This window comes from Echinops telfairi, unplaced genomic scaffold (assembly GCF_000313985.2).
Source record: "Echinops telfairi isolate 266 unplaced genomic scaffold, ASM31398v2 ScPeMD7_7457;HRSCAF=8495, whole genome shotgun sequence".
NCBI classification, from domain to species: Eukaryota; Metazoa; Chordata; class Mammalia; order Afrosoricida; family Tenrecidae; genus Echinops; species Echinops telfairi.
In genome coordinates, this window is record NW_022111357.1 from 13,782,963 (window position 1) to 13,810,689 (window position 27,727).

The following is a 27,727-nucleotide window of genomic DNA, read 5'->3' on the forward strand; positions in this document are numbered from 1 at the left end:
TTGAATGAATAGCTAAACTGTGTAGGTATTTGTTAGGGCCGTAGTTTTTAGTCAACGTTGTTTTTACTGACAGGTATGTTTTCAGCAGGTTTAGCGCCCGCTGCATTTGTCCCCAACCCATACATCATCAGTGCTGCTCCCCCAGGGACGGATCCATATGCAGCTGGATTGGCTGCAGCAGCGACACTAGGTGAGACATTGTGCTGCATGACGGTCTTTCACCTTTGCTAAAATGTGCTGTTTATCCTCTTTATGAGATTCGTTTCCGCAGTGGTGATTTTGCTCCAGATATCCATTGCCATTTAGCTGCTTGAGGAGATCTTTCCTTAGGTGTTGCATGGACATCTCAGAGTTCAGCTTGTCCACCAGAAACTGATCACTTACCCGTTGGAATTAGATTTTAGTCCGCAGAGCAGACATAAATACAATGTTTCCGGCATTTCCTCCCATTACCGAGATCTTCATATTATTTCTAATCTTATCACAGTTCAGGCTCTTGTGAAGTCAGTGTAGACATTTGTAGCTGTTCTCTTATGGACTTATACTTTTTTTGCCTCCTCTTTTTCATACTGCTCAAATCTTACCATTTCACCTTTCATTGATTTAATCTTTTAACAACCTATATGCAAAAGTTACTATCAAACATGCCTGATTGATCACCAGAAGCTATGTGGATGGGTGGGGTGAGGCATTTTCCCTTAGAGTCAGCGTTTTCCAGGATTTAACAGGTTAAGTCAGGGATTGCTGGGGCTGCAGCCCATTGTGTACAGAGCTTTCTCTATGACTTGTGTGTGTGTGTAAGTTTTGCCCTCTTAAATTGGCTCACATCTCATACCTTCTGATTTTTATTTCTGGTCAATACCATACTGCTTTCAGCCTTTGAGTCTTTGGCTGTTGTGATAGTTAAGGTTTATTGTACCAACCTGGCTGAGGAACACATGTGGGATTCATTGAAGGGCAGAGAGATAAATGGCTCTGCGAGCTCGCCTGTCTGGTCTCTTGCTCTCTGATGGTCGGACCAGTTGCAGCTGCCTTAGTTAGTTCTCTGCCTCAGCTGGCAAGGCTCACTTCCTGCATACATCCCTGAGAAGCCACATGGACCTACCCTGATGCAGCCCTGGGTGCTGGAGAAGCCGATTGGAGACCCTGCCAGCACTGAGATGCTTATACATTCACTGATTTGGCTTTCTTCCTGCAGTTGCCATCATTGTGTGTGTTTTGTGAGATGGAGGAGGACTTTGTAGATCAATCGTGGACATATGGGCTAATGTCAGACTTAAGGGCTTAGACCGGACCGGACTGTGTTGGGGTGCTTAATGTATAATTACCCTTTATATAAAACTCTCTTTTATAAAATATGAGTGCTTATGAATTTTGTTCCTCTAGTCTACCCAGACTACCTCAGCTGTAGATTAATACACCTTTGCCATTCTTTGCTGGGGCTGATAGCCCCTAGCTGGCATAACCACCCCTAGGAAGACTTCTTTGCTGACCCTTTTCTGAGCTGTTTGTTTGCTTGTGGATGTATAGGTGAGTGTCCCTTCCCCTTGAGATAGCACTCTTTGAAAAGCCGGCACCTTTGTGGTACACTGACTATAGTGGGTTCGTAAACGTTGGGTGGGTTGAATTCAACTTCTGGACAAAATAAATGTTTCAACAAGCTGATGAAGCACTTGTCTTTACTAAGAAATTTGGAAGATAGCTACCATGCCAACCAACTGAAAGAGATCCAAAGAAAGGTGGTCAAACATTGTGGAAATTATTGGACAAATTATTAATGTCACATGCAAACAAAACTTTGCTGAAGATCGTATAGGAATGGTGCAGAAGTATATCACTAGGGAGCTTCCAGAAATCAAGCCAGGTTAAGAAGAGGAGAAGGCACGAGGAATATCTTCGCTGGCATCAGGTGGATCTTTGCTGAAAACAGAGATTTTTTTTTTTTAAACAGAGGATATTAGGAAGGTGGTTTCTTGTGTTTATTGATTATGCACAGGCATTTGACTGTGTGGATCATACAATTGGATAGCTGGGAATTTCAGAACATTTCAGTGTGCTCTTTTGGAACCTGTAAAAGGTAATTGGCGTTTGGTCCTTTTACAGGAACTACAAACCAAGGAACTACTGCATGGTTTAAAGTCAGGAAAGGTGTGTGTCTGGGTTGTAACCTTTGAGGATCTTCCTGTTTTTTACCGACAGCTTTGCCAAGTATTGTGTGTGGTCTGATCTCTCCTGACAAAGTGCCCCAACTAGAAGGGGGTACCTCAGAAAAACCCACAAAACAAAAAACTCTGCCGGGCAGAGCTTTGTAATACACACTTCTTCTAGGTGAGCATCGAGCAACCCACTCTGAGTTAGTGCAACCAGCACCCAGTGGCGGCCTGGGAAGGGTCTCTCTGGTCACAGTGAATTTATTTGTAAAGGCAGTTTCACGTGAACCTCGTTTCTTGTGATGGCCAATTTAAGAGAACAGCGTCCGGCTGTGAAATTTTGTTTCCTGCTCTGGAAAAATGCTGCAGAAACTGTTGTGATGTTGAACACAGCTTACAAGGACAGGGCTAGGGGGGAAAACTCAAGTGCACGACTGGTTTTTCTTGTTTCAAAAAAAGTGAAATGTCCATTAATGACAAACCTCCTTCTGGACGCCTGTAACTTTCCGAATGGACGAAAATGTCAACAAAATTTGTGTACTTGTGCTCGAAGACCAATGACAGACCATTGAAGAGATGGGGAAGTCATCTGGACTATCTTGGAGCTCAGCTCAGAGAATTGTAATGGGCGATTTGGGAATTAGAAGGGCCCTGGGAAATTTGTGCCTTGGGTTCTGACTGACCAGGAAAAAGAGCATCCAGTGGGAACTGCCTTGCTTTGGAAGAACAGCTTCAACGTGATCCAGACTTTTTTCCCAAGGTCATTACTGGCTATGAGACATGGGACCATTCTTAATGACCCCGAGAGCAAACATCAATCAAACCAGTGGAAGACACCAAAAGCTTGTCAAGTGCAATCAAAGATCAAGAGGTGCTTTTTTTTTTATGTGAAGGGATAGTGCACCTTCACTATTTGGAGTTCGTTCCACCAGGTTAGACTGTTCATCAACCTTTATTTAGATCAGTGGTTCTCAACCTGTGGGTTGCCTAGTTCATAACAGTAGGAAAATTACAATTATGAAGCAGCAATGAAAATAATTTTATGGCAACACTAAGGAGCAGAGAATGGCAAGAGAGTGTTTAAGGACAATCCTTCATTCTCTGGCAAAGGAGCCTGGAAGGCTAGGTTTCTAGTGGTGGAGGGGGACCTCCACCCTTGTGAGTTGTAGGTAAGTCCTAATCACATTCTCATGATGATGTTCCTCACTTTGCCCTCTTAAGGTGCTGACTTGAGGTTGTCTCTTACAAGCACATAGCTGATTGCTGTGTGGCCGGCAGCTTTAATTATAGGAGCAAACATTTGGCTCTATTTCTTCCTGCCTGGCATCCAGCCCCTCTCATATCTTCCTCCAATAGCAGATGGGCATAGGGAGACTTTATCCCCCATGCCTGAATTAAAAATGTTTGCCATAAGCCTGAAGTTTTGGCTATATTAATTGGATCATGAAGTTTTGCCTTGACAGCTTTAAATGTATAGAAAATAACCATGTCGCCCATGTGGCACTTTTGAATTTTATATAGAAAACAGAAGGGGGAATTGTGGAAAACAGAAAGATTTCTCCCAAGTCCTCGCCACCAAATATGTTAGACTTAGGACACTGCTATTTCCCTTGAGGCAATCAGCTACCAGACTGCTGTCTCTCCCCACCAAGGGGTGGGCCTGCTCCCTGCTGCTGGGGACAATGGACTACTTCTCCCAGAGGCTGGTGACCATTAGCTTGGTTCCTGTAGGTGGGGTTTATACCCTACTGATAAGGGTTCTTATGGAGATCCAGAGAACAGATCCAACCCTCAGGACATCCAAAGTTAAGCTGCCATCCTGAATCTAGGATCCGCCCATCTTGTCACATGCATACCCCCAATCCCTCCTCTTCCTATTGTGTGTATGTCCCTAGACCACCCCTTCCATTACTGTATTACCTATAACACAACCCTTTCCTGTGACATTTTTTTCACCTGTAATTAGGGGGCTTGCATGTCCCCAGAGAATATAAAAGCCTTGGTTAGCATTAAATATCCTTCTCTCCAGGTGAGCACTGCTACCATGAAAAAAAAAAGGAAAAGAATTTTATGGCATTGGGGGTTTTCTCTACAACATGAGGAACTGTTTGTAAAGGGGTCGCGGCATTAGGAAGGTTGAGAACCACTGAGTTAGAGGTTCTGAAAAGATTGTGTAACAGTCTGCAACAAAAAGAAGCCCAATTTGTGGCAAATGGAGCACTGGTAAGAATGGAGTCCCAGATTTGACAAATGTATTCAGTGTGATTGGAGAGTACTTTGAAGGTGATAAGGTTGTTTTGTTAAAAAACTTCAAATCATAGCTTAGGGGGGTGATTTCTCTCTTTTGGGGGAGCACCCCCTGGTCTGTGAGGTAGTCTTGTCATCCTCACTCGAGGAGCATTTTGGCTGTGCTTCTTCCAAGACAGGTTTGTTTGTTTCTCCGAGAGTCCGTGCTTGCTTCTAATTTTCTTTGCCAGCACCATAATTTAAATACGTCACTTCTTTCTTGCTGTTCTTTTCTGCTTTTCCAACTTTCATATCATATGAGGCGATTGAAAATACCATGTCTTGGGTCAGGCTCAGTCCTCAGAATGACATCCTTGTTCTTCAATACTTTAAAGCCGTCTTGCGCACCAAATCTGTCCAAGATCAGTTAGTACTTTGGATGTGTTTCTATCCTAGCTTAATATAAGCTGCTTGGAATTTTAAAAAACAAACCAAAAAATCCAGTCTTTGAGATGACACCCTTGCCCTCACTCAGATGGTCATTTGGTGATGAAAACCTTGCTACTTACACTCAGCTGGTGAGCCAAACAGAAAGAATGAAATGCTCTCACACACAGAAATGTTAACTATTCAAACTGTTCCTGAATTGTGTATTCCGTACTTGCTGAGGAAGATCAAAGATAGTGCCCTTTCAGTATGGATTATATGTCAGTGTAAAGAAAACATAAATCCTCGCAATGAGCCCAGTAGGTAACATGGTGATCAGTGGAGAAAAGACTGAAATTACCAAGATTTTCCATCTTGGAAACCTACAATCAGTGCTCCTGGAACCAATGACCCATTCCATTGGGTACATTTGCTGCATGAGGCCTCTGTACGGTGTTGAAAAGCAAGGGTGTTGCTTTGAAGATTAAGGTGTGCCTGATTCAAGCCATGGTGTTTTCACCATTGTCTCATATGCATATGAAAGTTAGATGTTGAATAAGGAAGGCCAAAGAAGAATTGATGCATTTGAATTATGATGGCAGAGAATATGGAAAGTATAGAGTGCAAAACGAATCTGTTCTCGTAGTACAGCCAGAAGGTCTGTAGAGGCAAGGATGGTTAGATGTCGTTGCATGGACGTTGGACATGTGGTCAGCAGAGGCTGATCCTTGGAGAAGGGCATCATGCTTGCGAGAGTGGAAGAAGAGGAAGGCACTCGACGAGATGGATTGACACAGTGGCTGCAACAATAGGCTCAAATTTAAGAACAGTTGTGAAGATTACCCAAAATTGGGCAGTGTTTCTTTCTCTTGTATGTAGGGTCGCCGTGAGTTGGACGACTCTATGGCTCCTATCAAGAACAACAACCCGTAGTGGCGTTTACAGAAGTGATAGAGGCATGTTGATGAGAGAAACCTGGGGTATTTTCTCCAGTGGCATGCTTGGCCACTGAGTGAGGGTTACGTTGTTTAGGCTAATGCAATTGTGTGCTCTTTCTGAATCTCAAGTTACCTTCTTTGGAGAACCTTGGTTTCAGGAGTTTGTATTTATTTCACTTGGAGATGTGGTTTTGGCGTTGATAAGTCTAAAAATAAAAATATAAAACCCTGTTAATAGTAGTAAAATAACCCTTCTAACAGCTTTTTCCAAACCAGGCTTTAATTCTACACGAAGTGCACACATTTGGTGTGTTTCAGTAGGTGCCCTTGTTTTTAAACAGCTTCTTGATTTTGGCTTAAACCCATAGTCACAGGAAATACAAGTTAGACATGCCAGAGCGTATTATTGGACAGTGATTCAATCTGACTTGTGTTTTAGACGTTTAAAATGGAGAAGAACAACAGCGAGAAAAAAACCACAAAGCAAACCGGGAAAAAAAAAGTTCTAATTTATTAAAGGTGCAGTGAACAGTTTCTCCGGAATTATGAGAGTTGCCGTAATATTTAATTATTTCCTTGAAACTAAAATCCATTTTTTACCATTGAAAGCGGGAGGACACAACTTTTGTTCTGTTCCTTTACAACCTCGAACTCACCATTTCTTTGCTTTCCAACAAACTTTATCGGTAGTTATCTAATATCTTTTATAATACCTTGAGGTGGGAGGGCATAGGTCAGGGCTTCTTGGCCATTCCATCACCTGTTTTTAAAACCTATCTTCTTCAACTTCTTGTATCAGCTATTCTTTTTCTCTCTTCTCTTTGTCCTTCTTTCCTTTCTTCCTTTCGGCATAGTCCTGAAATTTGAAGAGTTAGAAGTAGGGATTTTGTGTGGTATTTTCTGTTTTTAAAGAAATTAGTGATTAGCTAGAAAGGACTAATGGATTTTGAGTTAATATTTGATAGTAGAGTCTGCTGAATCAGATACCTTCTTGGGGCCCCCTGAGGTAAGATATACAGTGTCAACTTTTTCTTACCTTTCTCTGGCTCTATTCAGGCCCGGCTGTGGTCCCTCACCAGTATTATGGAGTTACTCCCTGGGGAGTGTACCCTGCCAGTCTTTTCCAGCAACAAGCTGCTGCCGCCGCCGCTGCCTCTAATTCTGCTAATCAGCAGACGACCCCACAAGCTCAGCAAGGGCAACAGCAGGTAAAAGTCAACAAGATGTACCTTTATGTGTCACTTTGTTACCATGCATCATTCAAACGTGTCCATAGCGCCTAACTGGGAAACATGAATAGGTGAGTTCTCTAATTGTATGTGTCTGTAGACGTCAGTGAGACAAGAATGAGGGGTGGGGGGACAGAGAGCACACCACGGGCATATGCTGAGTTCAGGGTCAGACTTGAAGTCTCTTTATTGATGCCTGTTCTATGTCAACTTCTTTCAGTATCATTAGGCAGACAAAGCCGCTTAGAGCATTGTTAATTACAGGTTTACATGGGTATCACGTGGCAAAGCATGATTTTTAGATCTCTTGAGATGGCTTAAATCACATATTGATTGTATATAAATCTTAAGCCCATCATAGCCATTTTAACTTACAGTAATAGCTTTTCTATAAGTCAGGAAAGGATTGTTAAAGTCAAAACTAAACATGTCTTCTATAAATAGTCTGCTCTTTACCCCTGATTTACTAGAGTAAGGGCTAGTACTACTGCTGTAAGCAGCGTTAAGTTTGGAAAACAGAAAGAAAGAAGGAAAAACCCCTAGTTTTTCTGATCAAAGGAAGTCAATATTGATACATCTGGTAGCCAACATTCCAGGCTTTATTTATTTAATTTCTCACAAAATTGGGCTTATTCTGTTCATGTAGCTTTATATTAAACCTATTATAATTTCCCACAATTAATGTTCTTTTAAATTACATCTTTTATTGGCTACAATAATATCCATCATATGAGAGTATATACCAAACTATCTCAACCCAAACCCACTGCCAACATGTTGATGGTGACTCTTAGCAGCCTCATTAGGACAGAGTAGATATCTCTTCCTTGGAGTTTCTCAGATCCCGTCCTCCTCCCGCACGGCAGCCTGGGCCACCCCACCTCTGAGTTACCACTCAGTGCCAACAGCTACCCAAGGTGCCAAAGGGGTTCTTTTAGTTTAATCAGCTGCTTACTTGGATTTAATTCAGCAGTATTTTGTTGTCATAAAGGAGTCTCTTTGCATGTATCTGAGACTATTTCCCTAGAAAAACGTGTCTTGAGTTTCTATCAATTTTATCTCAGATCAATATTTTTATAATAAGGAATTTTGTGGAAGCCAGTACTTTAGGACTCAAATACCAGCTCCGTGAAGGAATCCATACAGGTTTGTTGACAGAAAAAGTGATTCCCTATTGACTAAATTTCCTAATAGTGGTTTTCTGTGGTAGTCTGTATTTCTTTTGGGGGGGTGATTTTTGTGTTTAAGTGGCTACCAAATTATTTTGGATTTAAAATAGTAGTAATTGCCACATTGTAAAATAGCTGTAACATAGCGGATACATAATGACTACTATTTACTAAAGTTTTCAGTAAAGTTAAGTGTTCTGCATATTCTTTCCATTCACTTTAATTCTGGTTTAATTCTGACCTACTGCTAAACTCTTGTGGAAATGGGAATTTTTGTGCCTGGGTCACACAAATACTGGGTTGCTGAGTTTGAGCAGCCGCTATCTTCACAAATTAGGCCGATCTCTGACCACATTCTGGTCATAGCTGGGCTTGTAGAAACGCAGGATCTTGTTTCTGCTCTGCTGTTTCCTGGGCACTGTGTGGACAGTGGCACCGCTTCTCTGAAGGCTGCTTTCTTAGCTCTCCAATAGATGTGATGGTCATTTCGTAATTCAGATCTCCTGGCATATACAATTATAAATCCTACTTTCCAAAAGTTGGCATTTGTTTTTAATAAGCAGCCATTATATTTACTCTTTTGTTTTTGTAAGATTTAAAATTACAAGTTTTAAAGGAGAATGTACTTTTTCTAAGTGAACTTCATTGTTGTGGTGCATAAATGAGAAATTCTTTTTGTACTCTGCTTTTGTCCTTGCGGACCTTTCTAATTTAGAAGAGCATCAATGTTCTAGGCTCAGAAACGATTTCAGAAATAATTCATGGAAATTGGTGAAATTCCAGTTAAAACTTCGTTTTTGTAATGCCCTTTTCAAGTGTCGTTCGATACTTAACAACCCCCGCCCCCCCATTCTAGGCACTGGGCTGAAGCCAGGTATGGCAGTAGGGATTTGTAGTAAATCCTGCATTTTGAGAGTCTTGCTTAGAATGACTTCTGAACTGGACAGCTTGAGTGAGATTATGTTCATAATGATTTTATGAGTCGTGATGGGAAACTGCAGGAGGAAATGTGACTTAATCAGAATATATCCCCATGTGCTACCTGCTTGCTTATTATTTACTTGAAGCTTTCAAACGCTGTACTTGAAACTAATGTTTTTGAAAGCAAATTTAAATGTTAGAGCTGCCTTCCAAAATTGGTAGCAAGTAACTCCTAGAGTAATGTCTTTTTTTTTTTTTTAAGAGTGCATTAAATAAATATAAATTTTATTAAAAACACTCACATAGCGTTATCAGGAATGGTATAATAATAAACAGCTTTTCAAATATCCTGCATTCATTACAGGTAATGTCTTTTTACAAGTAAGTAATCAGTCATTTTTGTTTATTTGTTACACTTTAAATGTTTTTGGTGAAATTTTGTATAGTTCTGTAAAATTTGAAATAAAACGAGAAGTGGCAATTTATGGAAGACCTTAGATGTATATACATAGTGCCCACACGTTTCTAGAGAAACACATGTTTCTCCAGGTGTTTCCCTTGTTAATAGGACTGACTCCTTCTGTGTTCAGACATCTCTCCTTGCCCTTCGATCACACTGACCCGGGAAACTGATTACTTTGGCCTGATTTTGTTCCCTGTTCCTCAGTTTTGAATTAATAGTGACTTCCATATTTTTTTAACTTACTACTGTTTGCTCTTCCTCGGGTGAGATTTCTTCTAAGCTGTTGGGTAGTCATGTCCCAAATGTTCTCCTGTTACAAATTCCCTGTAGTGTATTGAATGAAGCATTCCGTCTTGTGTACGTTTGGCTAGACATCTTTGGTTACCAGCAAAATAAATTTTACAATACTAGAGAATGATAGTGATTAGCCACTGATCTTAAATTACTTACAGGGATCCAGATATTATGTTTTATGTGCATATTTCCAGCCCTCCTAGCAAATCCACAAGAAGGACATAAGAGACTTTGGTAAACCGAGTGTTCACACATCTTCCCCCTTGAGTGGACAGTGTTGTACATATTAGGCACATTTAATTAATGTGTGATTGATGGCTAGTGTTTCTCTTTAACATCTTTCACTCAGTGGTACCCATAGAAATCTGTACCCAAGCTCTTACCCACAGTCTTGTGTTTTCTCAATAACACATGCAGCTGACTGTTAGGTGATAAGAGCTTCGCCTTCGAAAACATTGCAAAACACGTTGATACAGGATTTTGCACTATTAGCCTTGGTCTGTAGGTTTTGCAGGTTTGCATGCTGGACATTCAAATTAAGAATGATTATAAGCAACTTAATCCTTGTGTGTTGTGTTTTTTTTTTTTTTTTGTCCTTTTGTCACAGAGGCAGGCACGCCTAGTTATTTGGTGCTGAATTCCCAGGGTTCTTCACTAATGCTCATCTCCAGTTAGACTGCTGTGTGTGTGTTGTGGATGAGAGTAGACTTAGAAGCAGGTCAGAATGCTCCTACATCAAATTCGCTGAGCTCACTTGGGCTTACTTAGGTCTTGGTGAATGAGAATAGAGTTCCATATAAAGAGAATACAATTTCTTTTGGACTTAAGTTTTTGCTTTTAAAGAGAGGCATTTTAACTTAAATATGTGGGGAAATGGTCCCTGTTGACTATCAAAACACACCCCCCCCAACTTAGTCACATTTCCCCTACACTTCTCTCCCTTTTTGTCATAGCACTGACATGAAGTAGTCATTTGTTTTCTTTCTCTTTCATTAGAATAAAGTTCTATCAGGGTGGGCACTTACTCTTGTGTATTGCTGTAGTAACGTACCTCATGGATGACATCACATATTTTAGTTGTCTTTTTGTCCTTTATAAAGGCATTAAGTCTAAACTAACAATGGTAGGATGAGATATCATGTAAGAAATATTATTGATTGAATGTATGCCCTTACAGCCTTTCCATGTTATCTACTTAGGGAAAATGTTACAAACATTCCATTTTAAAGGTTGACCCAAATTGAATACACGCTGGGTCGTCTGTAGTACAGGGAAGTAAGTAATTGATAGACTTTGCTTCCCATCCCCAGGTTCTCCGAGGAGGAGCCAGCCAACGTCCTTTAACCCCAAATCAGAATCAGCAGGGACAGCAAACAGACCCACTGGTAGCAGCTGCAGCAGTGAATTCGGCCCTTGCATTTGGACAAGGACTGGCAGCAGGTATGCCAGGTAAGGTTGCATTATTGTTTTGAGTCCCTTATTAAAAGCACAGCACTTTGGGGTTGGGGCTAGAAGGCCATGGGCCCTGCTATCATCTGTCACTTAGGCCTGTTACTGGGGGACTGGCAAAGATGACATACACTTGCCCTCACTTAGACCATAGTTCATTGATGAGCGCATCTAATTGTTCTGAGCCAGTCTCAAATTTGTTTGGGGTGGGGTCTGCTATTTTCCTTTGTATGATGGAGTACTTATTATTACTCAGAAGATTTTGTGTTTATTCACACGGTCTTGACAACATCATTAGGTAGAGATTTGTTGTAGCTCTTGTTAAAAGATCAGTCCTTATTTTAGGGGGCTTATTGATAAGCTTTTTCTGCCCACCTCTGAGATAGACAATCACACATACATGTGTGTGTGCCTGTTTAAAATTAATAACTTGCTCTAGTCTCAATGTGAATTGACCCTGCGCTTTACTGTAGATGGAATGTAGTTGGAAATTCTTCCTTGGACACAGATCCCTTTGAGACTGTAGGGTACAAGTCTGGAATCGGGAGAGAATATCTTGTAACATTGTGGTAGCAATTGTACCGTACTGCTTGATGTGAATGAGCTCTGGGACAATGATTTCTATTAGTTTCCAATAAAATGGTTTGGGGAAAGATTTTTTTTTTTTTAAGTCGGGAATCCTTTTTTGCTGTGGACATAGCCAGCTTAAGTGATCCGTTTATGAATTCCTTGAGCTCAACTCGGACCGTTGTTAGAAACAGAGCAGTGAATATTTTTAAGAAGCCACTGTCATTTCTCATGGCTTGGAGTAGGTTTTGTAGGTTTCATCTCAGGTGGTATTGAACAAGTCCTGTTAACTCTTCATTCAGGGCTATCTGGGTAGGTCCTGTGTATGTGTGTCCTTGGTAACTTGCAGGATGTTTATGCTTGGGTTACTTTGTGGCATGAAAGCACATAATTGTACCTGTTTCAAGTCTCTTGTTTTTAATAGCATCTAGAACACAGACGAGGTGTCAGCATAAGGCGTGGGTGAGACCTAGGTTAGCCCTCACACCCCCTGACAGTGGTGACTTTGAAAAGTGCAGGTGTTCCCTACTCTGCCACCCTCCTGACACTTAGCAGATGATAAATAATGCTATTCTCCCGAGTGGGTACTTAATATTTGCCAGACATCATGCTCACTGCTCCCCATTCATCTTTTAACTTAATCTTCAGAAGAATCCTATGAGACAAGTACAGTCACCTTCATTTGACAGGTGAGGAAGTGGATATCCAGAGATTCAGGGTTATAAAGCAGCCATTTAATTGTTGGGGCCAGGCTGTAATTGCAAATCTGTCTGACCCTAAAGCTGCATTTGTAGCTCTTTATACTGTGTGGGTGCCCGGCAGTCAATGGTTGGTTCCGCACGTGCTTATATGTTGGTGCAATGTTCCCAGGGTATCCTGTCTTGGCTCCTGCGGCTTACTACGACCAAACCGGTGCCCTTGTGGTGAACGCAGGAGCGAGAAATGGTCTGGGAGCTCCCGTTCGACTTGTAGCTCCGGCTCCGGTCATCATTAGCTCCTCAGCTGCTCAAGCAGGTGAGCTTACATCTAGATTTGTGTCAGAGGTGCCAAAGGGTGATTGCTGAGGGCATGCTTGATGTATTTTGGCAGATAGGAGGGCACTCCCAAAGTTTGTGGAAAAGTAGAATTCAAGGAAAAAGGAATGGTCCCATGATCTCATCTCCCCTGTGATCCTTTTGAAGCCCCCTTCATCCAATTCTCAGTAGAGCAACTCTGCCCTCTGATATTTCAGAGAGAATTGGAGCAGCAAATGCATTTAGTGGATTCCCATTCTCTTGCGGGCATGTGCCCACTGGTTAACAGCGAGGACTGGATCCACTGAGAATGGGGGAAGTTGGGTTATACCTACAAAGTGGCTGATTAAGTTCCAAGAAACCCACGGTGTTGTTTTAAGACCACAATTTCTTTTTCTTTGTTGGTTGGTGGTGGTGGTGGTGATGGGTAGGGCAGGTTAACACGACAGGGAGAACGAAGAAACTGACAGTTTAGTGTTTTTTAGGGCATGGAGGTTTATTTTAAGTTTCAGTAGACTTTTTGGACTTAAAAAGAGTAGAGGGCAAATGTAGAAGAGAATCAACACGCTGCTAAGAAAAATCAGTAGGGACTTTAGTAGCTGGCTGTCCTATGACCTTCACTTGTAGATGTTTGTGGAACTGTGGGGTTGAGGAGGCTGAGGTTAACGTGGGCACACTGGATGCTTACGAGTCCGCACAGATCCTTTCAGGCTCCCAGCAGCGTTCCTATGCGCCAGTCAAGTTCCCACTCACGTGGAAAATAGAAACAGGAAGTGAAAGCCTCAGGCTTTTAGGATCCGAGATAGCTAGGGGTAGTTCTTTAGAAAGATTTATGCTCGCCTTGGAAAGGTAGGATAGCGTTAAAATGACTTTTAAAAAATATTTAAGACTGTAGTTTAGAAATGTGGCCAATCCTTGTGGTAGCCAAACAATGTTCTCTTTTCCTTCATAGCTGTTGCAGCAGCCGCAGCTTCAGCCAACGGAGCAGCCGGTGGTCTTGCTGGAACAACAAACGGACCATTTCGCCCTTTAGGCACCCAGCAGCCTCAGCCCCAACCCCAGCAGCAGCCCAATAACAACCTGGCATCTAGCTCTTTCTATGGCAACAACTCTCTGAGCAGCAATTCACAGAGCAGCTCCCTCTTCTCCCAGGGCTCTGCCCAGCCTGCCAACACGTCCTTGGGATTTGGAAGTAGCAGTTCTCTCGGCGCCACCCTGGGATCAGCCCTTGGAGGGTTTGGAACAGCAGGTAGAAATCAGGCTGATGTGCTGTTAAAAACGGAATTTTAGTTGTTGTTACAATCATGATGGATCACTGACAATGCATGGAGCCCTGGACAGATACCACAGGCAGATTTGGATCGAGCCCCATGGGAATCCAGCTGTCCCACAAATCTTTGAGATGATGGACTATTGAAATCAAGTTATACAGTTGGGGCCTACTTCAGGTTTATGCTTATGTTGCTACCTATTGTACTCACATAGTCAATTTATTTCAGAGACTAGAGACCCAGGGGAGATTTTTGCAGGCATTGGGGCAAATGTGGAGGAGGCAAGTAGAGAAATGTAGCCCTTAGAAACCGAGGGAGGAGGACTTGCCAAAGATCTCTGGGTAGGGTACTCCACAGTCAAGACTTGAGCCGAGAGCTTAAAAAGTCACAAGTTTCTGTAGTCTTTTGAGGAGAATTAAGATGGACATTATGGGAAATAGGGTGGAATGATCTTAGACCAAGTTATTTTCAATGTTCTGATCAGTTGGAGGGAGCCAGAGAAGTAGTAAGGTTAACCATGGGATAATTGCAGTGGTTGTAAAACAATGTGATCTTCAAATAGATGGGCATGTTTTAGAGAAAGTGTCCTATTTCAAACTGGGAGCCTAGTAATAATTGATTGAACCCATTGAGCAAACAGACTTTTCATATATAAATCTCTTGTAGCCGGGCAACATCCCATTGATCAGTCTTTCTCCTGTGCTCTAGTTTTCTCTAAGAACTTTTTGGGTTGGTGAAAGGCATTCTTTCCAGCCCTTTTCTTTCCCCTTTCTCATGGGTGTGACTGTCAGAGCTGCTACCCTGTGATACCTGATACACAGGAAGGTGTAACGGTTTGAACAAAAGGGTCCTGTAACCCTAAGCCATGTCCTCTTCGTTCCTTTAACTGCCCCCCTACTACAACACTTAACAGCTAGGGTGTCTCTGCTGACAAACATTGGTGGTGGTAAGGAGTCTGAATCAAAGTGTCAGGAACAGGTCACTGGACTTGTTCTTTGAAGAACAGGCCTGTTCTTATCTGCGTTGTTTTAATTCCATTTTAGTTGCAAACTCCAACACTGGCAGTGGCTCCCGCCGTGACTCCCTGACTGGCAGCAGTGACCATTATAAGAGGACATCGAGCAGCTTGACCCCCATTGGACACAGTTTTTATAACGGCCTTAGCTTTTCCTCTTCTCCTGGACCCGTGGGCATGCCTCTCCCTAGTCAGGGACCAGGACATTCACAGACACCACCTCCTTCCCTCTCTTCACATGGATCCTCTTCAAGCTTAAACCTGGGTAAGAACCGTGACTCTCCCTGCAACTTTAGAAGTCACTTGCCACCAATGACATTAGGAGTACTTTGCATAATCTCAGAAGTGTCCTGAGCGGCCTTCCTTGTGGCTGTACCCAGAAAGCACGGCAGTTGTGAATTCTGTGTGGGTGCATCTCCCCTGTGTCACTTCAGTATTAATAGGAGCATCTTAGTCTTTCGCTGCTCGTGAGAAGTCTCTCATTTACAATGGTAGTACAGCCTCGTTTAGGCAAAGCCGGAAAACAGAGAGAGTAGGGAAAAGGAATCGCCCAGTGTCGTCACCTGGGATACCACCACAGTGAATGTTTGTGCCTCTACACGCCCCACCCCCCAATATAGATGTGTTTAACACCTTGTGGTGTTTCTTTTTTCTTCTTCACGCAGCATTTTATTTATTTTTATGCCAGATTCTTTTAAAAACTAATCTTTGTCAATCCAATCTTAAACTACACATTTTAACTCATTTGCAACTATTGAATTGATGTATATTTTTCTGTTGTGTATTTAGGTGGTTTTATGTGTGGAATTTTAAAATGTGAACATCAAAAGGGAGGAAGAAAACGGAGAGTAAACAGCAAGTTCTGAGAATCAGGAGACGGTTCTGTTTTGGTGGCAGTTTTCTGGGTCTTTGCAGCTGTTCTCTTATCCCAGAACAGGCCCCGATGTGCTCGCAGCACGCACCCCCTGGTCTCATTTCCTCTTGAGTTGGGATTGTGGTGTAGTGATTCATTTCAACGTTGGGGGGACAGTTCCAGGGTAGATATAGGGTGCAGACCAGGACACTTCTCAGAGTGAAAGAGGGGACACTTTTGAATCATTTATGCTCTGTGATGACGGGTTGAACCAGGAATGTCCGGAAAGATCCACATGTTCACCATCTTACCCCAAAGGTTCTGGTTTTATTCCACTGAAGGGAAAGTGCCTCTATGGACCCCGAAGTGAGCCCTGGCTCCAGCTGGATCGGATGCTTCCATTTGGAGAGAGGGCTGGGGATTGAGAAAGATTCTGGAAAAAGCAGGAATAGTCGGAAGGTGTAGGGTAGTAAGCTTGCTCCAATAGCTCATTTTATTTTAGAACGAAGAGTGATCGATATCAGAGTTGGAAAGGGCCGAGTTTAAAGGCAAAACGTACATACATAGCCACGTGTGTTTGTGTCTTCAGGATTTTCACACGCTGAGGAAGAACTGTGGCAGTGGAATTCATTGTCTTGGATTGTACATAGCTAGTACTCTAGAAAAGTTGTAGGGGAATTACTGATGGTTAGTTATGCCATGGATGTCCAAGGGAACAGAGGAATTGCACAATAGTGTTCTGTGGTGACAGACCCCTTTGCTTAAAGGCCAGGGCTTGGCGGTAAAATCCAGAGGGGAAGGTACAGTCCTAAACTAGCTATGTGGCTGGATGGATGGAAGGAAGGAACTAACACCGAGCTGTGTTACTACTTCCTTGTCTTGAATGGTGCTGGCTGCTGTACTTGCCAGCTCTCTGAATGTTTCAAAATTGAGTAAACAGTGTCTCAGACCTAAAATATCTTGCCTAAGTCTTCTCAGTTTTTGAATATATTAGAATTAAGCTGTTGACTCCCAAGCAATGCAATTTTTTCAGTTTATGTCCAGTCACAGGATGTGTCCAGGATATATTTTGAGCGACTGCATTATTAGGTCCAGAAATCTTTTTTTTTTTTTTTTTAATTTCCTTGGTTTAAAGAGTATCTGCATATATGGAGTAGTACTTAAATTCTATTAACCTTTTCCCGCGGGGCGGCTGAGGGGAGGCAGGCAGAAACATAAACTAATATAATTGGGGCAATTCTCCAGTAAAACAATTCTTAAAACCAGGCAGCAGGCCAGACTAGTGGACTTCGTCGGTTTACTCACCCTGAGCTCAGAGCTGCTGCTCTTGACATGTGAAGGCGGGGCTGGGACCATTTCTTGCCTGCACAGTGCCACTTGTCTTCCTCATGCGTCAGCAACTTAACCAGTGCAGTCTCGTCTTCTCGGTCTATTGTTCTCTGCGAGGTAGGAAATAACTTTTGGTGAGGGAGTTTCTTTTTACAACTTGCTGTCTGCCTAGTTTTATCTTTCACCCCGCTCTCATAAAGTCACCCTCTCTGAGCACTTCAGTGGTGTCGTTTCCATTGGCCTTTGCATTGTTGCATGCAGTACATAAACAGTTACCTTTCCCTGACATGCAGAGCTTGGCTTCAGTTGGCCTGGTGACCTTGAGAAGAAGATTCTTCAACACAGTGGTGTTAACCTAGAGAAAATAAGAGGCAACCCCTTGGTTGCTAACAGGTTTGTGAAAAGACTCTAAAAACATTTTGGTGCAAGAAGTCTAACATTTCTTCACTGCATATAGATATTGGGCCACACTGAAGATAGTGTCAATGACTTAGACTAAACAACTCCTTCACCAGCCAGTCACCAGGTCCTAGAATAGTGGCAGCCATGCTAAGCATTGTGCATTGTGTTGAATACCCATAATGCACATTCTGCACCTGGAAAAAGAAATTCAGCACAATTAAATGTATCGCCAAACACTACAGAGCTAGTAAATATCCATGCTAGACTGTATCCCTCTTACCCAGCAAGGATCTTTTCAAATATCACCCTCCCTCTCAGTTGTTAGGTATTAATTTGAAATATTGGGGTGGGGGGAGTGAAAAAGAGTTCCTTGATGTTCTTTGTCATTTCCCCATCTTGTTATTACTTATTGAGGACCTTTCCATTAATTATTGCTTAAATCCAAGGTTCTCTTTTTATCAAACAACTTTATTGAGTAACTTCTAAGTTCCCTAAAGTTCATCCAGGTCTTGTACACAATGCACTGATTTTTAAGTAACCTTATGAATTGGCTGGTGGTTTCGAACTGCTGACCTTGCAGTTAGCAGCCAACACATAACCCACTACACTAACTAGGCCTTTTAACGAGTTATGCAGCCATCATCATACATCAATTTTATAAAACTTTGAGTAAGCATGCATCCTGTCAACTTGCAAAGCCCATTTACAGTCCCATCCCAGCCCCAATTAGCCGCTAATCTATTTTCTGCTGCCGGCCATTTCAAATCAATGGATCAGTCATTACACGCTCTGGTCTGTTGTGTGGGCCTCCTTTGCACGTACCATGTTTTTGAGAGTTCATCTCTGAGTAGCATGTTGTTCTATGTTGATTTAATTGCATGAGTATACCACATTGTACAGTTAACCAGCTTATGTCTATCCATGTACCTCATCACAGGCAGTTATTTCTAGTTTGGGGTAATTGTATAATAATGCTGATAGGATATTTGCATAAGTCTTAATGTAGACAAAGAGTTTCAGAAAATTCATTGAAAGATTCCATTATCTTTAAATTCAACATTTTTATGAACTTTATGAGGTCCCCTGGTACTTTTTCTTCAGTGGAGACCTAGGAGTAGACTTGCTTGGTCAAACGCTGGTTTATGTTCTACTTTCTGAGAAAACTGCCATGCTTTTCCAAATTGGTTTCACGAATTTATTTCTCATCAGCAGTGTGTGAGGTAACGCGTGTTCTGAATCCCCACTAACCTGTGTTATTGCTCGCCCTTTTTAATTAGTGTCTGTTCTTACGATGCTGTTAGTATTGACTTGATGGCAGTGAGTTTGGTTATTGACAATTCTTGTGATTGTGAAATACTGTTTGAATGTTATTTTAGTTTCTATGCTTTGAGTGACTAATGATATTGAACATGCTGTCATATTTATTAGCCGTTTGGGTATCTTTAGTGAAATGTCTGTATACATCTTTAACTCTCTTTATTTTTTTTTTGTAAACTGGGATGTTTGCCTTATATCGAATTATAAGGGTTCTTCATGGATAGAAGGTTTTATTGGCTATTTTCCACTTAGTCTAGTCTTTTAGCGTGTGTTTTTATTTTTTAATGGTGTCTTTCCAAGTTGAAACATTTTACATTTTAATGAAGTTCAGTTTAATTTTTAAAATTAGGAAACGTTTTGATATATACTATGACTCAAAACAAACTCACTGTCCTCAAGTCAACCTTGACTCTTCGTGACCCCTGAGGACAGAGTTGAGCTGCCTCTGGTCCTGAGGCTGTAGCTTTTTACGGGAGTAGAAAGCCATGGAGCAGCAGAAGGTGGCTTTAAAAGCCTGACTTGGTTGGACTCCCTTTTGGTATGTAATGTCTGAGAAATCTTATTTTGACTCAAGATCTGGAAGCACGTAGCCTATGTGCTATTCTGAAAGTTGTTTTAGCTCTTGCAATTAAGTCTATTTTAGTGAACTTTTTGCAGTTTTGAATTAAATTGTGTGTGCAGCATGAGTTGAGGCTTACGGTTTTTACATGTGACTGTCTTACTGTCCCAGCACCATTTTCCTCAGAGATGTACTACTGTGAACCCCAGTATCTCAGTCAGCACTTCTTGTCTGTGGCTTATTCTTAAGAATTCTGCTGGGATACCATTGCGTATGAAGTACTCAACTATACGGCACTGCCATTGACTCACGGTCTACAGGTGTAGCAAGCCCCTGTTTGCCCCTGAGGAGTAAACAGTTAACGGTTTTTACGTCCTACTCCTTCCGGATGCCTTTTATTATTTCTTTGCCTGATTGCCCTGCCTAGAACCTTTGAATGAGTGCTTAACGTTCATAGCCTATATGGTGGCAGACATCTGTACTTTGTTTCTCATGTTAGCGTTTAGTCTTGTATCTTTAAATGTGGTGATTGCATACCATAGAGGCAATTCTGACTTACAGTGACCCAATGGGACAGAACAGAACTGCCCAGGTAGTCAGTTTTAGAAACTAAATGTTTCCAGGAGTAGAAAGCCTCACTTTTCTGCCCCAGAGCATCTGCTGCCAGTTCGAACGGCTGAGTCGGAGTTGCTGGGTGACACGAAGTTACTGGCAGAAAATCCTCTTGTACAATTTTACAAAACACCCTAAGCATGCATAAATACAGCACATTAAAACCCTTCGTTTCTGTGGAAGGCTGTCACAGAACACGGCCGTATGAAGGGTACCACTGTACACTACAGAGAACATTTTTTAAATTACTCGAGCCCCCTTTGAAGCCTCCTGAGAAATGGGCTCTTTAGCAGAGGGGCTGCAAATTCAAACAGCTCTCTGCTGCCTCCAAAGGTGAAGTCTGGAGTCCATGTTGGGACGAGGACGGAATGCCTTTCCACACATTGCCCCTGTGTAGGAGAACCAAGGCGCTCGATGGTCCAAACAGAACATAGCTGTGAGCTATTCATTTGCCACATACCGTTTCACGCTTGGGATCCTGCCACCGTGCTCACCACCTGCCCCTGTCTTGATACTAAAAGCCGAGTGGGGCGGGGGCTGGAGGGGGGGCGGGTCATGTACTCCTGTCAGTGCTCTGTTGTTAACCAGATATTGCTGGTTCGGAAGAAACCAGCCAATTGAAAACTGCAGGGTCACTTCTGCCCTGACACCAATGGAATCACTGTGTGTCAGAATTGACTGGATGGCTATGGATATTTGTGTGCACATGTACATTTGCATACGTGTATATGTATGTGTTCTGGCATCCCAGTAGGCCAGAGACAAAAACGAAAACTTCATGACCAGTGGGGAAATCTTTATTAAAGACCTGTAAAATCACCGTGGCGCTCTCTGACTCTGGTCTGAATGAAGCTCGCAAGCTCTTGGCCGCATTAACGGGATGCTGGTGACTTGCAGAACAGTATCTTCCTTTTATTGCATTTGCTGGCTCTTAGAACTGGAAGCTTCGCGCTAGGGCAGGGCTCAGGGTTGGTTAGCTCTTCAATCAACAGCGTCTCCAAAGCTCTTAGGCTTTTAAGGAATCCAGTTCTGTTTCTCTGTTACTTTGTGCTTTCCCCTGAAGTCCCGGTCGGTGTCAGTGCCAGTTTGAACACGGTCTGTGTGTGTGCACCATCCTTTCTTCCCGGGCACCGTGCTTGCCGTCATCACATTCGCCCTCTACTTGCTGGCCTTCCTCAGGCACCACCTCTGCTCCTTGCTCCCCAAGTGCTGGCACAGAGCCCTCAGTCAAGGCAGAGCTCACCTTGCAGAACCTCTGGAGCAGATGGCAGCCCGGGGTCGAGCAAGCCTGTCGGTGCCACTTTTCCAATAGCAGATGCTCACTTTGTGTCCTGAGCTGGGTTTTGGTAATTCTCACAGTATTTCAAGTGTTTGCGTAATGCTCTTGTACACTGCTCAACTACAGCCTCGCATAAAGTGTGTCATTGTATATGTACCGGGAAACCTTGAAACACTGGTGGCTCTCTTGATTGCCACATTGGCCGTGTCGCGGGGGTCTGGAACTGAACCCACAAGCATCGCCGGATATGGCGGGGAGCAGGGGCTTGAGATGGAGCTGCTGAGGTGAGCAGGCATGTGGCTGCTGTTCTCTTTTCATAGGAATCACCTTCTTCCTTTCCCTAGAATGTTTTCCATTTGGTTAAAACTTGTGGAATTTGGCAAGGCTAGCAATTTACCTTTATAACAAATTTTGTGGCATAACGAGTCTGAAAAGGAACTTGGTGTCGTAGCAGAAGCCTTGCCCTGACCCGGGTGCTAAGATCCCTCTGATGGGTCCTGGCCATGGCAACCTGGGCTTTTGTATTTTTGGACAAGCTTCGCATCTCTCTGAGCCTCCATTTCCTGTCTGTACCCCACTGCCAGTGACCCTTCTCGTGGAAGTCTTTGAAACGCTTAGTCCAGGACTAATGCTCAGTACAGGTTTCCAGACTTGAACATCGAGCCGTGCCCTTTCGGGCCTATCGTTTGCATCGGCATCCAGATGATTTGAAGCCCTTCTTCTGTGGGGAAACCCAAGCCAGGGTCCTTTTCCTAGCTACCTTTCCACTGCAGCCCAGACCTTCATCCAGCCCTCTGGGGAGCAGGCCAGTGGTTGGTGTTGAGGCGATGTCTTGTGGATCCTAAAGTATTCATCTGAGCGGTTTCTGGTTTGTGTGGTTCCCTTTCATACTAAGCTCCTTTGTTAAAAAGGAGTCGGGCCAAAAAGAGAACAAAACCAAGAGGCTTCACATTCTTTTTATGGTAAAGTCTAAAGTTTACAAAGGACTAAAACAACAAATGAGGATAGATGGCATCATTGATTGTGCTCCTTTCCACTTGGATAAAATCTTTTGGTCTTAATCGCGTCAGTCTCCTTAGGGATTTACAGTGGCTATTCTCTTATCGCCAGTTCAGAGAGCACCGTCAGTGGCGTGACACTTGTTCCTGCAGGCACTTCAGAGTGAAATGACTAAGCTGCTCGTTCCTCGTGAAGAACTGGAGAATGTTGCATCTGTTTCCTTTTTCTCTCCTGGTGGCTTGTGATCCTTGAATGTGATTTCTACACTTCGTGTAGCAGCAACCCATCCTTCCAAAGAACACTGTTATGGGGGAGCTTCTTATCAAACAGGGTGTCCTGCTGGGTCAACAGCTACGGGCTGGACTGCTGACCCACCCAGGGACAGACTATGGGAGTATAAATTTCCAGCCTGCTTCCAGAAAGATGGCAGCTTAGCAAACCCTGTCGGGCAGCTGAACTCTGTCCTACAACTCCACGGCAACCGACACCCACAATAGCTTACAAAGCAGACTAGTCTGTGCTCTGAGATTTGGGGGCGTGCTTCCAGTAGGAGCAGGGCTTATTCAGGAGGGAACCGCTACAGAACTTAATCACCATCTGATTTCTTGCTCCTGGGCTCCTAAGGGTTACGTTAACTGCTGCCCCCATGTGTTTAGTTAGCAGCCTGCAACTAGTGGTGGAAAGCATTTCCCACTCAAACTTTGTAGAAAAGTGTCTTCCCAGTGAGGAGGCTTGGTGACGCTAAGATAACGGAGTAGTAACCCAGAAGTAGCAGTATTGAAACCAGAGTGGTGATGCAGGCCTCCATGGAGAGGGGCTGCCTTTTTCTTCGTTCGACGAAAGCTTCCGCAGGATGGGACTTGAGTTCTCATGTTCTGTGACCAACAGGAGGACTCACAAATGGCAGTGGGCGATACATCTCTGCTGCTCCCGGTGCGGAAGCCAAGTACCGAAGTGTGAGCAGTGCCTCCAGCCTCTTCAGCCCCAGCAGCACCCTGTTCTCTTCCTCCCGGTTGCGGTATGGCATGTCTGATGTCATGCCCTCAGGCAGGAGCAGACTTTTGGAAGATTTTCGAAATAACCGGTACCCCAACTTGCAATTGCGAGAGATTGCTGGGCATATCATGGAATTTTCCCAAGACCAGCATGGGTCCAGGTGAGGACTTGGCTTTGGCATTTAAGGTAACTGCAATCTTAAGGCTTTAACACCCCACCCCACCCCGCCATAGACAGGTATAGACTACCCTGAACTGTCAGATAGTCATTCGACCCAAGGTATCCTCATAGTGGCTTTCCTGTGTTTTCTCAGCGGGAGCTGGATGTGAATGTCAGAGGTGCACACATGGTATGCGTGGGCTCTTGTAGTCTGGATTGAGTGCGTAAAGCTAGCCCTTACCTTTCTGAGAGAGGAGCCTCTCACGTGCCTCAGTCACAAGAATCCCACATGTCCACAGTTTAAGAAACAGAACATCAGCACAAAGACACACTGACATGTTCACTACTTTAAGCATTGTTTAAAAAAATGATCTTTTGACCTCAAGCGTAAGGTTGGCTTTCTGGTGCCTAAAGTATGACAAAACTACACCACTTTCTTTGTGCTACATTCTGTAGATGCAAGAGACTGTGTTGAGGGTGAGTGGGAAGTAGCTAGTATAGACAGCCTTTGGCATGGGGCTGTTCCGTGTACCTCCGAGAGAGAGACCTTGGTCCTGGTAGCTCATTAATACATGGTGTCATCCACCCTTTCGTTTTTTTGTCACACTTTCCCTTATAATACTTCATTTTCTCCCCATATGTCCAGAGAATCAACTTCTAAAGAACTTCCCCTTTTAAAGTTCTATCTGCTTACTGTAGGACAAAGATTTCTCATATTCAGAGTTTACAGGAACCATTTAGAGATGTCATGATTTTCCTGATGTGTAGTTACCGGAACTAAAAACAGGTAAACGGAGGAACTACCTCAGGAAACCTTGCAGATGGAAGTTAACAAGGAATTCTGTACCCGGTGGTTTCTCAGTACTGCTTCATGTGAATGAGGTGCAGAGCAGATGTGGGATGGGCTTTACAGTCCCACCTTCATCCCCTAATCTCTTTTCCTGCCCCCATTTTTCTCCTTTTTCACACCCCACAAATACAGTACAGATGCCTAATGTAAGGAAACACACAAAAGTGTAGTGTGCTTTTCACAGCCCAGATCCACGCCAGACTATAAGACCTTTTCATTCCTTTAGAAGCACTTAAGTGATTGTGTTAGTTAACAGTATATATGCAAACACACATGCACAGAGACAGAAGTTTTCAACTTAAATGTGCATTGATTGGCTTGTATTTATTTTGTAAACCATCTTTCAGTGCTGTGACTCTCTCTTTATTTTGCACCAAAGATTTATTCAGCTGAAACTCGAGCGTGCCACGCCAGCTGAGCGCCAGCTCGTCTTCAATGAAATCCTCCAGGCCGCTTACCAGCTAATGGTGGATGTGTTCGGAAATTACGTCATCCAGAAGTTCTTTGAAGTAAGCCTTTGTTCTTGCTGTCCTTGGACTTGAGAGATCCCCCAAAGCATTTTGATTTTTCTTTTGTGGCTTGAGAATGGCAATCTCCTTTCATCTCTCAGAATGCATTGTGGTGGGTCTTTCGTAGGGTTTCCCAGTTGTTAGGAGCCACCTGTGTGTTCACTCTGGTGTGATGCCAGCCCACTTCTGACGTGTGCCCTCATGTAAGGCCGCTGCTTCATGTTGTTTTGGGTGAAAAAAAGAATTATTCCAAAACAATGCCACTACGTTCTTCATAAAGGATTCTGAAGCCTGAAATTTTACTTTGCTTTTACAATTCTTAGAGAATTGTCATTAAGCACCAACACTAATATTTTCCATCAGGAGATCCTTTGGCCTTTCTTGTTTTTTGATTTCCCCTCGGTTTATTGGCGCCGTGTCCATTCTGGTCATTACCTTTGTAAAGGCATACTGAGGTAGTTGGGAGCAGGTCTGCTCCCAGCTAAAATAAGCCGTCAGAGAGGTAGGCTTGGTTTCTTACCCTGGTGCCCCTGAGAGTCAGCAACCCCAAGACAGAAATCCAGGAAGGCTCCAGCGATGTGATGCGAGCCCGAGTCCCAGGGTAAGGCCCTGTACACGACCTGCCACTAAGCAGGAGTCGTTGCAAACATCTTGGACAGCTTTTAGTTAGGTGAAGGTCAACGTTTAGGAAAAACCCTTGTAGGATTTTTATTTTATGGCTTTTATTATTCTGTATTTTCCTAGGAAGACTCAGGTATTTTAACTGTGAGTTCTCCGGCTGTGATCTAAGAAAACAAACAGGACTTTTAAGGTTTAGAATTTTTTTTCAGTGCTGTTTTGTCACAAATACAAAAATCCAGAAGTCTTCAGCTCAGCACCCTGCTACAACCTGGAGTGCTGCAATGAACAAGAGTTACAGCCATTCGAGGCCCAGTCGTGAACTGCTTTGGACTTCATTTGTAAGGAGCAGGGGAAACCTGGCTGAATACGCTGACCATTAAAATCCCCAGTGTAATGACTAAGTGATTCAAATAAAAATAAGAGACCAAAGGGGGAAGATCACTATAGGTGGAGTTTTCATATTGTGCTGTCTTCTTTCTTGATTCTGCCTTTCCCCCACTCTTGCCTTGTCTAGCTAACCCCTATCGATTCTTGTAACTGTGGGACACCAGTCAAAAGCAGTGTCTAGATGTGCTTCAGTGTAAGGTGACTGTAGATGAAAGAGAAGCATTTCAACCTGTGACCCCCCAAGCACCCCAGATTGCTGTAGATACACTGCCAGAAGCCCTTGGATCCCCCCAATCATTGTCTAAACACCTAATAGACAGTGACTTCACACATGGTAACTTTTAAGACTAAATACTAATGCTGTTGCGTAGTCAGATGTTAGTAGTAGTGAACTTACCCCTGAAAACTGCTGGCTCCAAACAGCATGGGGCCAAGAGGTTACAACAGGCTGAAAGAGGTCACACCAATGACGACTAGGGACTTTTCTGGTTCCTCCCTCTGCCTGAGTAATGGTGTTCACCCACACATTATGTCTAGTTTGGCAGCCTGGAGCAGAAGCTGGCTTTGGCGGAGCGGATTCGAGGCCACGTCCTGTCGTTGGCGCTACAGATGTATGGCTGCCGTGTAATCCAGAAAGCTCTTGAATTTATTCCCGCAGACCAGCAGGTAATTGTAAGTTTCCCCTTTAACTTTTCTCTTGGTGTTTGGTGTTTCCCCATGGTCCGTGGAGTGAACCGTGTCAACCTGTCGGTCTGATGTTTTCTTTTCCACTTTGCATTGGTGGCTGTGGCTGCCTTACTGTGCATGGCACGCATGACCTGTGCAATCACTGCTGTAAAACTAACTGTGGGTGAAGTGTCCGGCAGTCATCTCTTTGACCAGGGCCCACTTGTTAGTAGATGCAATTTTATAGGTAGCTTTTCTGTTTGCAAAAAATCGAAACAGGTCAGGTGCTAATGAGTGGCCATTTTCTTAAACCCTGCACTGAACATTCTAGCAAACCTGATCTTGATCCACGGCAGCTGCCATTTTTCTTCCTTATTCATTTCATTAGTGTGTGTCATGCAGTGCCTGGCCTGGCACGTTGACATAACACCTGGACTTAGCCTGGAAGACTTGACTGAGACCCGATCCCCATCCACAGAGAATGCATTCTGAGAGAGGTGACAATGGTGAGCTCATGGATCGTGTGGAAGTACACAACAGTTGCTTCTGGCTCATTCAGGGTCTTAGAGGGCAGACTTTGCAGGAAAAGTCAAGGCCAAGGTGACGCTAGGCAGGATAAAAAGGAACCTAAATCTGACACTCGGCTGCTGTGAGTCAGGAACTGAACCAGAAAGCACCTGGAGAGGCCCCTGACCTTAGTCAACAGCAGGTCCAACTGGCCCCACGCAGACCCCAGGGCCCTGAAAGCAAACCACACCGACAGGCAGTGCATCCTGTAACTTTGTGTCGGGTGCTGCCACAAGCCTGTGGGTACTTCTCTGAAGCCTCAGCCTCTGGGCTCCCTCGGCCCAGTCCAAAGAGGTGGCCATTGTCTGGCAGTGATGACCCACTTGCCCTCACTGAGAACAAAGTTCGATAATGAGAATCTTTGTTATGGACTCAAGTTCTGAGCCAGACAAGGCACCCGCTCCACTTAGGTGAGGCCAAGCTTTGTAACGGGGGAAGCTCATGGAGAAGAGTGGAAGGGCGTTGGAGACAGGCAGCCAGCAGTGATTAGA

The 27,727-nt window shown here is 43.5% G+C and overlaps 1 protein-coding gene and 2 non-coding genes across 11 annotated transcripts in view; all 3 read left to right on the forward strand.

The window, feature by feature from the left end:
• PUM1 (pumilio RNA binding family member 1) overlaps nucleotides 1–27,727 on the forward strand; it is a 142,222-nt gene that overhangs the window by 98,460 nt on the left and 16,035 nt on the right. For 4 of the 9 annotated variants that reach the window (XM_045298777.1, XM_045298776.1, XM_045298778.1 and 1 more), the window contains 9 exons: nucleotides 74–190; nucleotides 6,797–6,948; nucleotides 11,127–11,265; nucleotides 12,703–12,846; nucleotides 13,798–14,094; nucleotides 15,160–15,396; nucleotides 23,370–23,637; nucleotides 24,866–24,995; nucleotides 26,541–26,675. In XM_045298777.1, the coding sequence (XP_045154712.1) occupies nucleotides 74–190; nucleotides 6,797–6,948; nucleotides 11,127–11,265; nucleotides 12,703–12,846; nucleotides 13,798–14,094; nucleotides 15,160–15,396; nucleotides 23,370–23,637; nucleotides 24,866–24,995; nucleotides 26,541–26,675 (1,619 nt within the window). The remainder of the gene's footprint in view (nucleotides 1–73; nucleotides 191–6,796; nucleotides 6,949–11,126; nucleotides 11,266–12,702; nucleotides 12,847–13,797; nucleotides 14,095–15,159; nucleotides 15,397–23,369; nucleotides 23,638–24,865; nucleotides 24,996–26,540; nucleotides 26,676–27,727) is intronic. The other 5 variants (XM_004705032.3, XM_045298781.1, XM_045298779.1 and 2 more) reach the window with 4 other exon arrangements.
• Nucleotides 11,378–11,455, forward strand: LOC115872772. Its single transcript, XR_004048020.1, has one exon. It is a non-coding gene; the product is annotated as a small nucleolar RNA SNORD103/SNORD85 (small nucleolar RNA).
• LOC115872770 lies at nucleotides 27,541–27,625 on the forward strand. The gene has a single exon (XR_004048018.1). It is a non-coding gene; the product is annotated as a small nucleolar RNA SNORD103/SNORD85 (small nucleolar RNA).